We start from the raw sequence: 19308 nt of genomic DNA on the forward strand, positions 1-19308 counted from the left end.
CATTGGCACCACCTCATGCTCCTGTGAGGAGGTTCAGCAATTCATCAACTTCACCAACACATTCCACCCTGACCTTAAATTTACCTGGACCATCTCTGACACCTCCCTCCCCTTCCTGGACCTCTCCATCTCCATTAATGACGACCGACCTGACACCGACATTTTTTACAAACCCACCGACTCCCACAGCTACCTGGGTTACACCTCTTCCCACCCTACCTCCTGCAAAAATACCATTCCCAATTCCTCCGCCTCCGCCGTATCTGCTCCCAGGAGGACCAGTTCCACCACAAAACACACCAGATGGCCTCCTTCTTTAGAGACCGCAATTTCCCTTTCCACTTGGTTAAAGATGCCCTCCAACATATCTCGTCCATATCCCACACCTCCGCCCTCAGACCCGACCCCTCCAACTGTAAAAAGGACAGAAACCCCCGGTACACACCTTCTACCCTACCAACCTTCGCATAAACCAAATCATCCAACGACATTTCCGTCACCTCCAAACGGACCCCACCACCAGGGATATATTTCCCTCCCCACCCCTTTCCACCTTCCGCAAAGACCGTTCCCTCAGTGACTATCTGGTCAGGTCCACCCCTCCCAACAACGCACCCTCCCATCCTGGCACCTTCCCCTGCCACCGCAGAAATTGCAAAACCTGTGCCCACACCTCCTCCCTCACCTCTATCCAAGGCCCCAAAGGTGCCTTCCACATCCATCAAAGCTTTACCTGCACATCCACCAATATCATTTATTGCATCTGTTGCTCCCGATGCAGTCTCCTCTACATTGGGGAGACTGGGCGCCTCCTAGCAGAGCGCTTTAGGGAACATCTCCGGGACACCTGCACCAATCAACCATACCGCCCTGTGGCCCAACATTTCAACTCCCCCTCCCACTCAGCTGAGGACATGGAGGTCCTGGGCCTCCTTCACCGCTGCTCCCTCACCACCCGACGCCTGGAGGAAGAACGCCTCATTGTCCACCTCGGAACACTTCAACCCCAGGGCATCAATGTGGACTTCACCAGTTTCCTCATTTCCCCTTCCCCCACCTCACCCCAGTTCCAACCTTCCAGCTCAGCACTGTCCCCATGACTTGTCCTACCTGCCTATCTTCCTTTCCACCCACCCACTCCACCCTCCTCTCTGACCTATCACCTTCATCCTCACCCCTATTCACCCATTGTACTCTTTGCTACCTTCCCCAACCCTCCTCTCTGACCTATCACCTCCGTCCCCACCCCCACTCACCTGTTGTACTCTTTGCTACTTTCTCCCCACCCCCACCATCCTCTCATTCATCTCTCCATCCTGCAGGCACTCTGCCTCTATTCCTGATGAAGGGCTTTTGCCCGAAACGTCGATTTTCCTGCTCCTCGGATGCTGCCTGAACTACTGTGCTTTCCCAGCACCACTCTAATCTAGAATCTGTGTGGGTTTTCTCCCACTGTCTAAAGATGTGCAGGTTAGGTGAACTGGTCATGTTAAAGTTCCCATAGTGTTCAGGGATGTGTAGGCTAGGTGCATTAGTGAAGGGAAATGTAGAATGATAAGGGTAGAGGAATGGGTCTGTGTGGGATACTCTTCAGAGGGTCGGTGTGGACTTGTTGGGCCAAATGGCCTGTTTCCACACTGTAGGGATTCTATAACGACTCTTCAACCAGAAATGTCTAAACAGTCCATATTCCAGTTTCTCATTGGTCATAAATATACGGGTTCCCAACTTCGCTTCAGTCGACTTCTTATCCGTTTTTATGGTTTATGGTGAATCCCCAAAAGTTTGAATTTAAAAACCTTGTTTGTGTGTGTAAGTTTATTTGAAGCTTTCTTTGCAATCGAGGTACATCATGTCATAGAGCTTGCTACTTACTCAAGGAAGTTGAACAGTTTGGCAGGGAGGACCTTCTTTTTAAGACCATAAGACCATAAGACATAGGAGTGGAAGTAAGGCCATTCGGCCCATCGAGTCCACTCCGCCATTCAATCATGGCTGATGCGCATTTCAGCTCCACTTGCCAGCATTCTCCCCGTAGCCCTTAATTCCTCTAGACAACAAGAACCTATCAATCTCGGCCTTGAAGACATTTAGCGTCCCGGCTTCCACTGCACTCCGTGGCAATGAATTCCACAGGCCCACCACTCTCTGGCTGAAGAAATGTCTCCGCATTTCCGTTCTGAAATGACCCCCTCTAATTCTAAGGCTGTGTCCACGGCTTACGGTTAATCCATGACTACCATTAACTTAGAATCATAGAAGTTTACAGTACAGAAACGGCCATTTAGATTGTTGTGTCTGTACCAGCTCCTGAAAGACTATCTAGCTAGTCCCAATCTCCAGCCCTATCTCTGTAACCCCTAAATTCATCACTTTCAAATATATACCCAGCTCTCTTTTGAAACCTCTTATGGAATCCGCCTCCACCACTCTCCCAAATCCAAACAACTCTCTGAGTCAAGAAATTACTTCTCATTTCACTCCTATCTCTCTTGCTGCCAATCTTGAAATTGTGATTACTGACATATCAACTAGTGGAAATAAGATTATCCACCTTTACCCTGTCAAAACTATTTCTAATTTTGAACACCTCAATAAGGTCAGCTCTTAATTTTCTCTGTTCCAAGGAGATTAAGCTTAATTTTTCTGTTCTTGTTTGTAAAATACCTCATTCCTGTTACCATTCCAGAAAATCTCCTTTGCTCTCTATCCAGGGATTTAACATCCTTCCTCAAATAAGGTGCTCAGAATGGAATACAATACTTGATTATTGTTATACAGTGATTGTTAAGTTTGATTATGAAAATTTGAACCGAATGGACTGGAAGCAGGACTAAACTGTCAATACAAAAGCAAATACCGCAGTTGCTGAAAATCCAAAATAAAAGCAAAAAGGAATGGAAACATTCAGTATGTCAGGCAAATCTGCTCTTCTTTCTTCCTCAGCCTGTGAATTTTTAATCACACAACTGTCATTCACAGAGAGGTTTTTCACAGAAGAGAATCTAACCAATAGGAATTTAGATTGCATTGCATTACCATAACTGAAATCCATACTATGTACAGAAACTGAACTGAATGTGTCATATGAAACAATGGCTGTAGCAGTAGGTCAGAGGCTAGGAATCTTGCTCTTCTCCTGACTCCCCGAAACCTGTCCACAATCTACCAAGACACAAGTCAGGAACCTGAAGGAATAATCCCCACTCACCTGGATATGTACAGTTCCAACAACATTACAGAAGCTTGACACCATCCATAGCAAAGCAGTCACTGTACTGGCATTACATTCACAAAACTTAATTTCCTTCACCACTAACATTCAGTGCACTGGAGAAATTTTCAAGGCTCCTTAGGCAGCATAGATTGGGAAAAATCCTTGACTACTACATCTAGAAGGAGAAAATGTGTGAACACCATCACCTGCAAGCTCCCCTCCCAGCCATTCATCATTCTTATTTGGGATTACTATTCCTTCACTGTCACTGAATCAAAATCCTGGAATTGCTTCCTAACAACACTATGGATGTGTCTACACTAATATAAGAACATATGAGCAGGCGTAGGCCATTCAGCCCCTCAGGTCTGCTCTTACATTCAATACGATCATGGCTGATCTGTGGTCCAACTCCATATACCTGCCTTGGGTCCATATCCTTTGAAAGTTGTGCTTAATAAACATTTGTCTATCTCAGATTTAAATATAACAATTGAATTATCATTTGAGGAAGTGAGTTCCAAACCTCCACGACACTTGTGTGCAGAAGTGCTTCCTGACATCTCCTGTGAATGGCCTCGCCCTAAGTCTTAGACTATGTCCCTGGCTGTAGAATCTTAAAACAGTGAAAATAGTTTGTTTTTATCTCCCCTTTTCCTGTTAATATTCTGAAGACCTCAATGAGATCACCTTTTAATCTCATAAACTCTAGAGAATAAAGACCTAATTTGCCTAATCTTTCATTTTTAACTTAACCCCTGAAGGCCAGCTGTTATCCTTGTAATCCTGCATTGAATTCTTCCAAAGCCAAAACATCTTCCTTAAATTGTGGTGCCCAGATCTGCTCACAGTACTCTGAGTGGGATGTAACTAGGATTTTGTATAACTGTGTCGTAACATTGGTTTCCCTATATTCCATTCCGTTAGTGATGAAGGCCAGCACTGGATCAACAAAGTTGCTCACCACCACCTTCTCAAGGGCAACATGGCATGGACCAATGCTAGCCCAGCCAGTGAAGCCCACATATCCTGAATGAATGAAGAAGAGTGCAGTTCAGAGGCTGGGAATTCTGCAATGACTAACTTACCACCTGTCCACCATCTACAAGGCACAAGTCATGAGTATGATGAATAATTCCAACAAAACGCAAGACGTTTGACCTTATCAAGGATATATACCATTTCTTCTATGTTGCAAAAATCAGCTCTCTCTCTCTCTCTCTCTCTCTCTCTTCTTTCCTATTCTGCAATTTTTCTTGCTGAATCTTTAGCATTTATGACAACCTGAGAAATCACTAATCGTGTGGAGAAATATTGAAGTCCACTAGTATAGGATTTGAAATGTGCTTATGAACATACAAATCTGGAGCAGGAGTAGGATATTCAGCACCTTAAGCCGACTCCACTGTTCAATAAGATCATGGCTGATGTGACTGTAACTTCAAATCAGCATTCCTGCTGACTCCTTCATCCTAGCACCTAACAAGAATAGCTCAAAGAGAGACTTCAATCATTCTCTGGGAAGGAACCACAGAACTTCAGAACAGGAAATGAATGGTTTGTACAGAAATATGGAAGTCATAATTGAGAAGTTTTTGACAACACAAAAACTACTTAATATCTAGTGAAGAGGATGGCTGTCAATTGCAAGAATGGTTAAGCTTCTGCTCCCTGATTTGGATTTGGTGTCATGTTTTTAGTCCCCTGCCAATCAAGTTGAAACCCTCCCCAATTAGCATTATTAAATTTATCCTGGTCCTCCTTAGGTGCAGATGATACAGCTTGTAAAGATCCCACCAGCCCCAGTACCAGTCCCAATATCCAAGAAATCTGATACCCATCCTCCTACATTAATTTTCCAGCTACATGTTCGATCATTCAATTCTCTTATCTCTATGCTGACAACCACATGGGGCTTGGCATAATCCTGAGATTTCTGCTTTAGAGGTTCTGTCTTTCAATTTCCTATCTTGTGTTGTAAAGTGGAGGTTGACCCTGCTCTGAGAATTAAAACCTAAATACTCCAAAAAGGAGCACCTCCCCCCATAATCTGTAAAAAGAGTGTGAAAAGTGGTGTAACCTGCTTTCAGCAACTTCAAGTGGTTAAGTAAAAGAAATCCCTTATGCTCCCTTTATAATCCACAAGTAACAATTTATTTATCTACATCTAACAGTGAACAAAGTATCTAAACTATCAACAGACCGAACAATTCTCCTCTGACTACTAACTATTCCCAAATAACTCAAGATTCTAAAAGTATGCTGTTCCAATAAATACAAATCCCACTTATTTCATAAAACAATTGCATTTAGTCTGTAGAAATTCCAGCAAGGTTACTTCTTCTGGAACTTTCTTTGCCTCTGTCAGGACTTCAGATGGTGTGCTGCAGTATCATGGTAAAATACTGGTGCTTTCTTTAAGAGCTGAGAGTTGTCATCTCTTAGCAGATGATGGTTAGTTCGCTACTGATTTTCCAAATGCCCTTATCTTTTATAACCTTGATGACCTATCGATATTTTTACAATCAGATTGGTCCTCGGTTGTCAAAACCATCACATTTAAACTTAATAGGTTTTTGGTACCCAAGTGTCTGGTTTCAATTGATTGGCTAAATTTACAAAGACCATTGTCTTGATAAAACTGCTGCTTTGCCTGCCTTTAGATCCAAAATGTTGCAATTCGGGTGCTCCGTGCACCTACAAACTCAAGCTGTTGTCAGACATCCATTTTAACTCAAAGTTCAAAAAAAAATTGTTTAAAGGGAACACTCAATGTTTTCCCCATTTCACAATTTTATACAGACCAACTTTGCAACACTAACTCCTTGAAATTTGCTTTCAGGACCTCATTTCTATTCCTTGATGTCAAGAACCTTTGGCTGATTGCCCTCACGCAGAAGAATGTTCCATAGCCAAGCCATACATCCTTTACCCTGGCACCAGAGAGGCAACATACTATCAAGCAGTCACATTGTTAGCCATTGAAAAATCCATCTGTGAAATTACCTATCATTCTTCTGCCTTTCCCCATACAGATGAGTCACCCCTAGTATCCCTGACCTGCCTCTGGCTGCTCTTTTCTGAGGAAGCATCGATCTAATCCATATCAAAATTGGAATATTGATTAGCAACCACAGTGCACAGCCTGTCTGATTCTCTTTGACTGCTTGGCAATTACCGATTCCATTGCTGTGTGTAACTTCTCAACTGCAATGTGACCATCTCCCTAAGCATGCCAACTGTGTAGTCCTCTTTCACGCAGCTGAACAACAATGACTCAAGCTGCCAGTCAAACTGCAAAACCCAAAATTCAATCTTGTACAGCCAGTGCCACATTCTGTAGATGTGTTCATCTGTGGACACTTGGTATGTTCATCAGTTCATATGGACCATAGGTGTACACACCACTTGGCTGAGCTTACCTATCATTCAATAACATTAAAAGCTATTACAACAGAATATTAGAAAACTTGCCAATACTCACTAATCATCCTATTGTCTTGTACCAAAGTAAAAGTCAACTACAAATAAATAAAGCCATAAAACTAAATAGAATTGATGTTTTATCGAGGGATACAAAGTGAAAATAAAAGCTAAATGGTTGCATTGAATATACATAAAATGTTAGTCAGGTTGCAATTGGAGTTTTACATACGAGTTTGGGCATTTGTTATAAAACTTTTACAATCAGGGAGATACAGTACAGATTAACAAGGATGTTACCAGAATCATATAATTAGTAAAGCAAAGAAGGAGGCCATTCAATCCATCATGCCTGCAAATGATCATCATTACCTAGTGCCAAAGTTGATGAATCACAGTTGTAATGAGAGACCTTTTGCAGCATCGTAAAATTAAATTCGTCAAGGTCCTGTACAATTTGTCTTCACTGGAGTCTCGAAGGATGAGAGGGACCTGATTGAAAAATGTACAATTTTCACATGGTTGGGACAGACTAAATGTGTTTTTCCTGGATGGGGAGTCTAGAACCAGTGGAAAAAGTCTCAGGATATGGGGTGAACCATTTAAAACCAAGATGAAGAATGATTTCTTTACTCAAAGGATGGGGGACCTATGGAATTCTCTAGACGGTGGAGGCCCAGTCACTGAATATATTCAAGAAAGACATACTTTTTTTAGGTATTAAAGGCATCAATGGATATTGGGAAAAAGCAGGAATATGGCATTGAGATAGAGGATCAGCCATGATTATACTGAATTTCAGAGCAAACATGATGGGCCAAATGACCTAATCTTGCTCTTAACTTTCGATATTTTTGTTCAGATGTGTTATGACACATCTCTGTGGAAGGTGGGGCTTGGACACAGACCTTTTGACTCAGAGGTAGGGACATTACGACTGCACCACAGTCTGAGAGCATCTTTTCGCACTGTTTAAACAATCAGCCTGTCAGTGTTTACCACCTCCATCTAATTAACCTTAATTTACCACAAGAGTAAAAAGGTGCCAGATATTACTAACAAACATTATTGAAAATGAACTTTACAGATTTGGCATAAAAGTTTTTTTGAGTTTGAAAGCTGCGGTCATGTTCAGTATGAAAATCTATTTTATAATGACAAGCAAATTAAGTTGAAGATTAAAACTGTGTGGATTTTGACAAGTAAAAGTGACAAAGTATTGTAATACTTTCTTTAACTAATACGCTTACATAGGGTAATAGACAAGAGGTAGAAACTTTATGACTTTTATGCTTATGTTTAAATGCTTTTCAAGCAAAGGCAAATGGAAAGTGTTTTGGAGAGTACCCAGCACGTTACACTAATGGATGGAAATGTATTAAAGGTGTAATGGTATTCTGATTCCCCAGATAAAACTGTAAAGTTGCCTATCTTCAACCTTAGCTCCAATCTATTTAAAATTCTGACCCTTCATTTCCAGTGGAAACTGAAGGGGGAAGTCATTTAAAAAAAAATAAAACATTGCTTCTATGTAACCCATTCCTTTAACTGTGCCATCCTTAGTTAATGGTGCACAGTTCTCCACACGTCCAACATCCAAACTCTAATGTATGGACATTGTGCCCTATTACATTAAAAGAAATGGGTCAGTACGTGAGCAACTAGAAAATTGCACCTGACTTTGCAGCACCCATCCCAAGATAACCCCAGCACTTTATGCATTAGATGCACTATTAAAATAATAAACTGACACTCCAAAATGAGTTGACATCATCACCATCATCATTTTGACCAGCAGCAATGCAGCATGTGGTCCTGCTGAACAATAACTGATATCAATGCTTGTCTTAACATTTATATTTGCAAGTAATTAATTGCACGCCAAAAAACTGTGAAATGTTTCTGACAGATATATAAATGAAGGCTTTTTTTCCCTCAAACTGCGTTTTTTGATGTTGCTTTTTTCAGAGTGTTTTGTGTTAACAGAGGAAAAGAGAATTGAATGACTCAGGCACCAAACACAGGAAAAACCAATTATGATGTTTTTTTCTCTCTCTCTCTGCTCCATCTGTATGACTGTCTAAGTACAGTACTTAGATCCAAATTAAGCACTATTTTCTGTTTTCAGTATGCCATCATTATTATGTGTGATTGCACACATTATTCATTATTTTGTTGTGAAGTTGATCAGTCTGGAACAAAATCATTCATAACAGATTTATGTACGCACTTGAATAGATGGAAGCAATCAGATAAAAGCTTCACACAGGTAGGAAAACAAAAGAATAAACTAAAACTGAGAAATCATCATATTCATAGAAGTACAATATTTTGAGCTTTTTCTCTTCAATATTGATTATATGATTGTAAAATGTATTGAGGGACAAATTCCTTTATGAATTTGCTACTTATGACTAAGTTCAATATCGGGTGCATTTTCAACATTGTGGAACCCCATTTAAAAAAAACTGCCCAATAACAATTTGGCTAAATTGAATGACAACAATTGTCATGGAATGGATTTTAGAATAGCCAAGAAGTTTAAATATATCAGATATTACTGTTAAGCAAATACGTTTTTCTAAAAAATGGTATTTAACTGTCCAACTGTAGTTTTAATAAGGAGTAGGACAGATATTTGGTGAGAACATGATTGAGGGTAATGGTCAAACAGCATCTTTATTTTTAATCAGTATCCAGACAAAGTGGCCTTCTTTGCTCATTGCTACACATGTATGACTACATAAAACAGGTTTTAGATCACTTAAAAACATCTACCAGAAAAGGCAAAGCCCATTGGAGCTCACAGCTTCAGTTGCTGCCCTTGTTCGCATTTGTGACATTGACATAAGAATCCTAACGACAGATCAGAATGTGAGAAAATGTTACGCTTATGATTTGTCTGCGGTAGTGGCAGTGCTTAGGCTTAGTGTTACTTTAATTTAAAAATACATCTGGATGGCTATAATTAGCATTAAGCTGAACAGTCCTGCCATTTTGCTGGTATTTAAATGAAAGCTAACTCTTAGAGGTCAGTAAAGGTCTCCAGTAGTCATTTTGTGATAATTTATAACCTTTATGAATGAAGATCTCACCAAACATATGAAAAAATCATTCCACTCTAAATACTGTAATAATCTTCTCACTGGTTTATTCAAGAGGAGCAGCCATTGGTCTTTCTGAATCATTGCTCTGACTGAAGAGTTAACAAAATAAAGTACATTTCCACATTGCATATGAAATAGGAGTCACAAAAAAGCTGTTCATTACCTTTCAATGAGAATATCCTTTTTTCTTAGTAAATTCTCTTTCATCTTCAGTTGTGAGTTCCTTTCACATGAATCCTGGCTTAGCTGGGTGGGGTAGACCATTGAAACCTGCAATGGTGACTTATTGGGCGTCTAAGGAAGAATGTGAGACACAGGCATTTAATGAAGATGTTGGGATTTATTGACAATACACAGGTAAACTGGATTTGACTCAACATTATAGAATTTTCTTTTATAAATGGAATTCTATATAAAGCAATTTTCTGTAACTTACAGGATCTTTTTTCATCAACATGATAATTTGCAAGCATAGTCATTAGACAATAGACAATAGGTGCAGGAGTAGGCCATTCTGCCCTTTGAGCCTGCACCGCCACTCAATATAATCATGGCTGATCATTCCTAATCAGTATCCTCTTCCTGCCTTATCTCCATAACCCTTGATTCCACTATCTTTGAGAGCTCTATCCAACTCTTTCTTAAATGAATCCAGAGACTGGGTCTCCACTGCCCTCTGGGTGAATAAGTTTCTCCTCATCTCTGTCCTAAATGCTGTTCCCCATATTTTTAAGCTGTGTCCTCTGGTTCGGCACTCACCCACCAGCGGAAACATGTTTCCTGCTGCCAGAGTGTCCAATCCTTTCATAATCTTAAATGTCTCAATCACATCCCCTCTCAGTCTTCTAAACTCAAGGGTATACAAGCCCAGTCGCTTCTGTCTTTCAGTGTAAGGTAATCCTGCCATTCCAGGAATTGACCTCGTGAACCTACGCTGCACTCCCTCAATAGCCAGAATGTCTTTCCTCAAATTTGGAGACCAGAACTGCACACAGTATTCCAGGTGTGGTCTCACCAGGGCCCTGTAGAGCTGCAGAAGCACCTCTTTGCTTCTATACTCAATTCCTCTTGTTATGAAGGCCAGCATGCTATTAGCCTTCTTCACTACCTGCTGTACCTGCATGCTTGCCTTCATTGACTGGTGTACAAGAACACCCAGATCTCTCTGTACTGCCCCTTTACCTAAATTGATTCCATTGAGGTAGTAATCTGCCTTCCTGTTCTTGCCACCAAAGTGGATAACCATACATTTATCCACATTAAACTGCATCAGCCATGCATTTGCCCACTCACCTAACTTGTCCAGGTCACCCTGTAATCTCCTACCATCCTTATCACATTTCACCCTGCCACCCAGCTTTGTATCATCAGCAAATTTGCTAATGCTATTACTGATACCATCTTCTATATCATTAATATATATTGTAAAAAGCTGCGGTCCCAGTACAGATCCCTGCGGTACCCCACTGGTCACTGCCTGTCATTCCGAAATGGAGCTGTTTATCACTACCCTTTGTTTCCTATCAGCCAATCAATTTTTCATTCAATCTAGTACTTTGCCCCCAATACCATGCGCCCTAATTTTACTGACTAACCTCCTGTGGGGGACTTTATCAAAAGCTTTCTGAAAGTCCAGGTACACTACATCTACTGGATCTCCCTTGTCCATCTTCAGTTACATCCTCAAAAAATTCAAGAAGATTAGTCAAGCATGATTTCCCCTTCATAAATCCATGCTGACTCTGTCCTATCCTGTTACTACTATCCAGATGTACTGTAATTTCATCCTTTATAATAGACTCCAGCATCTTTCCCACCACTGAGGTCAGACTAACTGGTCTATTATTTTCCTGCTTTCTCTCTCCCACCTTTCTTAAAAAGTGGTACAACATTAGCCACCCTCCAATCCTCAGGAACCGACCCCGAATCTATCGAACTCTGGAAAATAATCACCAACGCATCCACGATTTCTCGAGCCACCTCCTTCAGTACCCTGGGATGTAGACCATCAGGCCCCGGGGACTTATCAACCTTCAGATCTAACAGTCTCTCCAACACCAAATCCTGGCAAATATAAGTTCCCGTAAGTTCAGGTCCTTCAGCCACTGTTACCGCAGGGAGATTGCTTGTGTCTTCCCCAGTGAACACAGATCTGAAGTACCCATTTAATTCTTCTGCCATTTCTTTGTTCCCCATAATATATTCCCCTGTTTCTGTTTTCAAGGGCCCAATTTTAGTCCTAACCATTTTTTTTGCCTTGCACATACCTAAAAAAGCTTTTACTATCCTCGTTTATATTATTGGCCAGTTTACCTTCGTACCTCATTTTTCCTCTGCGTATTTCCTTCTTAGTAATCCTCTGTTGCTCTTTAAAAGCTTCCCAGTCCTCAGTTTTCCCACTTATCTTTGCTATGTTATACTTTTTCTCTTTTAACTTTCCATGTAGATTCACTGTCATTTCCTAGCTTTCATTTTAACCCCTCCTGTAATAGAAATGTCATGCCATTGTTTGGACTCTATCTACCTGTATTCTAGATTTTGAATATCACTCTGGCTCTTTGTTTCTATTAAAAATTTGACCAATTGGTGTCCATTTGTGTAACTGCACATGCAACATACCTGGAAGCTGACTCCAATATTTCTTAGATAACTTAAAACCCAATTGCTATTACAACTTATCGTTAATACACGTACAATCCAAAGATTCTTTTAATTGAAGGAGACCATGAATCTCAGTCAATTTCATGAAATTGCATGTTTTGTATTTGCTTGGTGTCATACAATGTTTCTTAAGTTTGAATATCAGTTTGCAATGCAGACTGAAATCAAGTTCATATATGTTAGTTATTTACCTAGCTTCTGCCATTCACCATCGGACATAATGCTACTTTCTGTATAGGTTGCAATAAGTTTACACCCTAATACTATATTTTGGATATCTATCTATAATGACAATAATTGTTTACAAAGGAGAACAAATCACAAACCTACAAATCAGCTATTCAGCCCCTTGAGGTTGTTTCAACATTGAGATCTTGACAAGTCTGTTTGGATTTCAACTTTCGCATTTCACCTACCTGAATAACCTTTGATTCCTTTGCCTAATAAAAATCGATCTGCATCTGTCTCAAACATACTCAATGGCTCCACCTCCTTCACCTTCTGAGGCAGAAAGTTCCAAAGTTGCACAACCTTTTAAGAAACAAAAGATTCTTCTTCTCCCTGTCCTGAAAGAGCAGCCACTAATTTGAAAACAGTGAGCCCCTAGTTCTGGACTCACCTATATGGCACAACATCAGATCATATTTATTCACTTTGAAGTGTGCTTCAACTTGTTTACATTGCTTTTGATGTTATGCCCATTCACGTACAGATACTTCAGCTTTGTCTTTTTGTTATCTTTATAATATCTAGTATTGGCAGGTTTTTTTTCCCCTTTCTTTGTCCCTTTCTGCTCTCTGTGACCTTTGTTTCTTATATTATTATTTGCTCTCTTTTCTTGACTCTATTCCTTGATTTGGTACATCTACCAAAATTCGATCCATCAACCCATTTGTTTTGTTCAAAGCATTCTCTTGTTCCCTGGCTTTGCAATTTGCTAGGGCACCAGTTCTAGGTATTTCAAGTGTAACCCATTCCAAAGAAGCAGATCCAACATTCCCCAGTATTGATGCCAATGCCCCATGAACCAGAACTCCCTTGCCTCTCACTGGTTTTTGACTTACACATTCAGCTCTCTAATCTGATTTTTTTCCATATTAATTTGTAGGTGGGTCAGGTAGTAATCCAGATATTATTGCCTTTAGGGTTCTGCTTTCCAAGTTAGAATCTTGCTTATCATACTCTGTCAGCAGAACAGCCATCCTAGTTCTACCTACATGGTTGATATCAATGTGAACTACAATCTCTGGACCCTCTCTCTTCCACTCTTTTCCAGCTCAGAGCAGATATCCTGAACTTTTACATTGGCTAAACACTGTCATCTAGATTTGTGTTCTTTGCTGCACAGACCAATATCACTCATTAAACTGTCCCCCATTGCTATCACATTCCTTTTAGCTCCTCCAACTTCCTGTAGCATGGCGCCATGGTCACTTAGCTCAACCTAAGAAAGCGAAAAAGTCTCAACCTGTTGGACAATTGCAAAAGCCAAGCCGCCTGCACTTCTGTCCCCTGGGTGCCCTTATTTGCTTCACTCACATCCACACCCTGACCACTGGCCAAGGCAGATGATTCTAGCCTAAGGGCTGTGACTGCCTCTGGAGTACAGTATTCAGGTATCTCTCTCAATCCAACACCACTGCCCAATCCAGCCCAATGACCATGAGTCCAAATTCATTCAGCTGCTATGACTAATAGCACAGAAACACATAAGAAAAGTAAATTGGCATAGGTGTTAATAAAATGTTTCCTGGTTTGAACACAATCTTATGCAGGGTCTCAGGATATTTTGTGGTGTTGAAGTTCACCCAAACCTGGATTAAATTTTACTGAAGGATTCTGCCACAATACTAGAACACAACAAAACTCTCGGAAGTTGTATTAAGACACTATCCATTTGAATAGAGTCAAAAAGGATATGTACAATTTGTGGTGTGTATTGCAGGTTATCAAACAGTGGGTATGAGATAGACTGAGGGATCTACACAGTGTAGTTTATCTGAACCATAGAGAAATTACACTAGTTTTTTAAACATCTTTTATCCTTTGTTTATATCTGCCTCCTATATAGAGTCATAGAGACGCACAGCATGGAAACAACCCTTCAATCCAACTCATCCATGCCGACAGATATCCTAACCTAATCTAGTCCCATTTGCCAGCACTTGGCCCATAAACCTCTAAACCCTTCCTATTCATATACCCATCTAGCTGTCTTTTAAATGTTGCAATTGTACCAAACTCCCCCACGGCCTCTGGCAGCTCATTTCATACATGTACCGCCCTTTGGGTGAAAAGATTGTCCCTTACGCCCCTTTTAAATGTTTCCCCTCTTACCCTAAACCTAGCCCTATAGTTCTGCACTCCCCCATCCCAGGGAAAAGACTTTGTCTATTTACCCTATCTGTACCCTTCATGATTTTATAAACCTCTATAAGGTCACCCCTCAGTCTCTGATTCTCCAAGGAAAATAAAGCCAGATTCCATACAGCTCAAATCCTCCAACCCTGGCAACATCTTTATAAATCTTTTCTGAACCCTTTCAAGTCTCACAACATCATATGATGTTGTAGAAGTTTATAAAATCATGAGAGGTATGGATAGGGTGAATAGCCAAGGTCCTTTTCCTAGTTGGGGAGTCAAAAACTCGAGAACATAGGCTTAAGGCGAGAGGGAAAGATTCAAAAGGCACCTAAGGGACAATGTTTCCATGCAGAAGGTGGTGCATGCATGGAATGAGTTGACAGAGGAAGGTATCTAGATGAGTACATGAATAGGAAGAATTGAAAGAAATATGGACCAAATATGGGCAAATGGGACTAGATCAGTTTAGGATATTCAGTTGGCATTGTTGAGTTGGACCGAAGAGTCTGTTTCCGTGATGTATGCCTCTATGTGGACAAAGTGTGGTATGCCTTTGAGTATGCTTCTCGACTTAAATCTTACATGAGTCCAAGGGGAGAAGAAAATTGATTATTTATTTTCTAGCTAGCTGTCTTAATTATAAATAACAAAATGGCAGTAGCAATAAAGCCAAACAGTTGAGGCAGATTCTCTATGAAATAAGAGCAAATTTCGAAAGGGATTGGAGAAATATTAGCAGAGCTAACATGCTGACCAAATCTTGGGAGGAAAAAAAGAAACGTGTAAGTATGTCCAGAAACTGAGTTAAAAAGATCATAATCCAGTCCCATAAAATATCTGGCAAAAGGAATGAAAGGAGAAAGTGGAATTGAGTGTTTGGGTATATGTAAATTGCCTTTGTGAGTAGGCCATTAAGGGTGGAAGCGCTGTCAGATCCTATTAATGGAAATGAACTAGAACAGATAACAGAAATGTGGGAGATGATCTAGGAAGTAGTGATGAGAGCGCAATGATGCATAAGATAATGTCTAAGAGAAATATAGGCAGTGCAAACATCAATGTAATAGACTCGGGAACGTCAGCTATGATGGAATTGAATGTAGCTAAGAAAGGTAAACTGGAAAAAAAAGACAAAGTAGCATAGCAGTAGGTAATATTTAAAAGTAAAAGAGAGGCTGACAGAAGAGAATAGAATGAGCTTAGGAAAGAAATGTTATGGGTGATTAGGAAAGCACTGAGGCAATATGAAATGGAAATATCTATTATAAAGAGTTCTGGTCTCCAAACGATTAAAAAGATATTGAAGCACTAGAGCAAAAAGGAAACGCACAGATGTTATCAGAATTATAAAACAAAACATACCAAGAATGACTGACTGTGCTGGGACTCTTCACTGGAAAAGAGAAAAATGCAGAGATCTGACAAAGTTTTTTTTATAATTATAAACAACTTAGTGAAACTGTTTCCATTTGTGACTGAGTTCAGAACAACCATTAGGACAAGGGGTACTCATAAATGTAAGATGGCTACAAGACCATCTAAAGAGTTTAGGAAGAATTCCTTTAAACAAAGAGTGGCAAGCAAGAGGAAGGAATAATATAAAGGTAAAGAAACAATTTAAATGCAGCACAGACCAATTGGGTTAAATGAGTTAATACTGTACTGTAGATTTTATTTAACATCAATGAACGGAGTTACTTACCCAGAGTCTTGTTTTTAACTGACATTAATTCTTCTCAAAATCTTCTCAAAACTCGCTGACATTAATGTTTGGACCCATGTATGAGATTGTTAGCAAAGAAAGACCACATCTTTATTTATGCAATTGGAAGCTATCTGTATTAACTGGAGGGGGTTAGAAAATTTTTATCTCAATTGTTGACTGGCCACATATACAAAGCAAAAAATCTTAAGATGTGCTACTTTTTTTAGAAGCACATGGGGATGCACTTAAATCACAACATGAAGATATACTATTATTATAATCAGTCTATCTTTAAATTATCTTCCATGCAAATGGAGTAAATTTAAAATCATTTACCTATCCTCTTCCCATATCAGTTCAACATCCATTTCCATCATCCACCCATCTGATCTAACCTTGACTGTTGACAAAAGAATTTAATGTCCCCCTCCACCCCCCACCACCACCTTGGAGGCAAGGGCAGAAACATGTGATTGGATGGATGAGTGGGATGTAGAAGTTCTTGCATCTTTCTAACTCTTTCCAACCATGTTTAAGGGAGGTAAATGTGCAGCAGCCTTTCATGCCTGGAGTCTAATTGAGGATCTTAAGTGTCTGCCTGAACGACCCCGCACTGGGAAAATGGAGGGAAGAAGGGTATAATTCGCAGAATTCCACCAGGCACTCTCGCTGTTGATTTCCCTCCCAACCTGGATAATGAGCCCCCTCACTGTGAACTTCATTCAATCACACTTATATTCTCCAAATGAATCATTTCCAATTCGGTGGGTAAACCCCACTACAATAATTACAGTTGCACCAACATGAAACCTACATGAAAGACCACTCACTGAAAATTTCACCGAATGCATGCAACTCTTAAAAACACTCAGCTTTTCCAAAAACTCACAAAAAATGCCCAGAATCAAAATGTGCAATTAATCTGAAAATTGTTGTCTTTAAGAAGCACCACAGGAGACCTTGATATTGAATGTTCACCTGTGTGAATTTCAAATATACCATTCTTATAGAACTGTGGGCAGATTCATGTCAGTGTTGAACACTGTTTGATGTTACAATCTGTACATTTTGTGTACCTTCACCTGAGAATATCTGTGCTGCAACATGACAAAGATAGGATTTCACACAGCTACACCAGAACTGAACAGAAGCTACTTGGATGCTGTTTTCATACTAAGTGCAATGCGATCAATTTTTAAAGGATTCTGAGTCCTTTATCTGAAGATGGTTGCTACAGAAGAGGGATTTTAATTGAAGTCTGGGAAAAACTTGATGAAGAGTCTTGGGACCACATGAAGGCATGATAGTCAATCAGAGATCAATGCAAGGTTTGTTTTTGTCGGCTTTCTACAGCTAATCATAGGGCTTTCAGTGATATTGTGATAGTTTGCATCATAATTAATTATGAATAACAATTAGTTTTGGAAACAATAGTGTTTCCCAATTTTATTTTTGCAAAATACAAGCACAGCTGCTTAGATGCTGGTTTCTGGGCTGGCAAGATATTTGTAAGATATTTTTTCACCATTATAATTAAATACTGTACAGTGAATGGTCTTAACATTCAAAAGGCATCCCAACTGTAGGTGGTGCTGTGAATGCAATTTTGCACTTCGAACACTATGCAATTCTCAAACTGAACCCAAGCCCTAGATGTCAAATGTAATATCTCTTATTTGTCACAAGGTAGTGCTGTTACAGTGGATTTCCTGCAATATAGCAAACACCTGGCTAAAACTACAAGGACACAATGTCTTTAGTGCTAACAAACATCTTCATATGAGGAGCATCTACCAAATTTGACACCAAATCACATGAGTTGATCATAGGACAATTGGTCTAAAGCTTGGTCAAAGGAATGGCTTTTAAGTGAGGAAACAGATAGAAAAGCAGTATAGTTTAATGATAGAATTTCAGACCTTAGGACCAGGCTGCTTAAGACACAGTCTCTAATGCAGGGGGCAACCAAAATTGGAGTTGGGTAAGAGATAGAATTGGAGAAATGCAGCTGTCTCAGAGGGCTGAGGAGCTGGAGTTGATTACAGAGATTAAGGTGGGGTGGGAAATGATACCACAGGTGGGGTTTGAAAACAAGAATAAGAAATTTAAAATCCGGGTGTTGCTGGACTAGGAGCTAATGTTGGTCAGTGAGTATAGGTGATAAGGAATTGTTGCAAATTAGAATATAGGCAGCAGTTTTGATAAACTGAAGATCATGAAGGATAGAATAGGAGATCCTGGCCTGTAAGAAAAGCTTTGTAGTCACATCAGGGAGCCAGAGAGATTTGTGCCTTTGCCCAGATCTTGTTGAGTCCTAAGAGTTTAGCTCTGGAAATTTATTAACTGCCTGTTTGCCTGCCATCCTATGATTCCACCATTGCTGACCCATCATCATACCAGGAGAAAGTGAGGACTGCAGATGCTGGAGATCAGAGCTGAAAAATGTGTTGCTAGAAAAGCACAGCAGGTCAGGCAGCATCCAAGAATCAGGGGAATCGACGTTTTGGGCATAAGCCCTTCTTCCTGAAGAAGGGCTTATGCCCGAAACATCGATTCTCTTGCTCCTTGGATTCTGCCTGACCTGCTGCGCTTTTTCATCAACACATTTTTCAGCCATCATCATACCAGCCTCTATCTGTTGATTTACAATATTTCAGCCCTGTCAGTCTTTCTTCAGTCCCTCCCCTACGCCCTCAACTCCACAATACGCCCATGGCACACTGATATGAAACAGAAGCGGTTTGTCAAAACTGGAGATCATGCTCCCATTCCCCCCTCAGCAATCAGCCTCCTGACAGCTCTATTTCATTAACTTTCTGAAGTGAAGCTCT

General features: G+C 40.2%; 1 protein-coding gene across 3 annotated transcripts in view; it reads right to left on the minus strand.

Annotated features, from left to right (window-relative positions):
• The window catches only part of cep85l (centrosomal protein 85, like), a 304765-nt gene that overhangs the window by 44971 nt on the left and 240486 nt on the right, over positions 1–19308 (minus strand). For all 3 annotated transcript variants that reach the window (XM_072555891.1, XM_072555889.1, XM_072555885.1), the window contains exon 4: positions 9911–10041. In XM_072555891.1, coding sequence (XP_072411992.1) covers positions 9911–10041 — 131 coding nt within the window. The remainder of the gene's footprint in view (positions 1–9910; positions 10042–19308) is intronic.

The sequence above is a fragment of the Chiloscyllium punctatum genome, chromosome 3 (genome assembly GCF_047496795.1).
Source record: "Chiloscyllium punctatum isolate Juve2018m chromosome 3, sChiPun1.3, whole genome shotgun sequence".
NCBI lineage: Eukaryota > Metazoa > Chordata > Chondrichthyes > Orectolobiformes > Hemiscylliidae > Chiloscyllium > Chiloscyllium punctatum.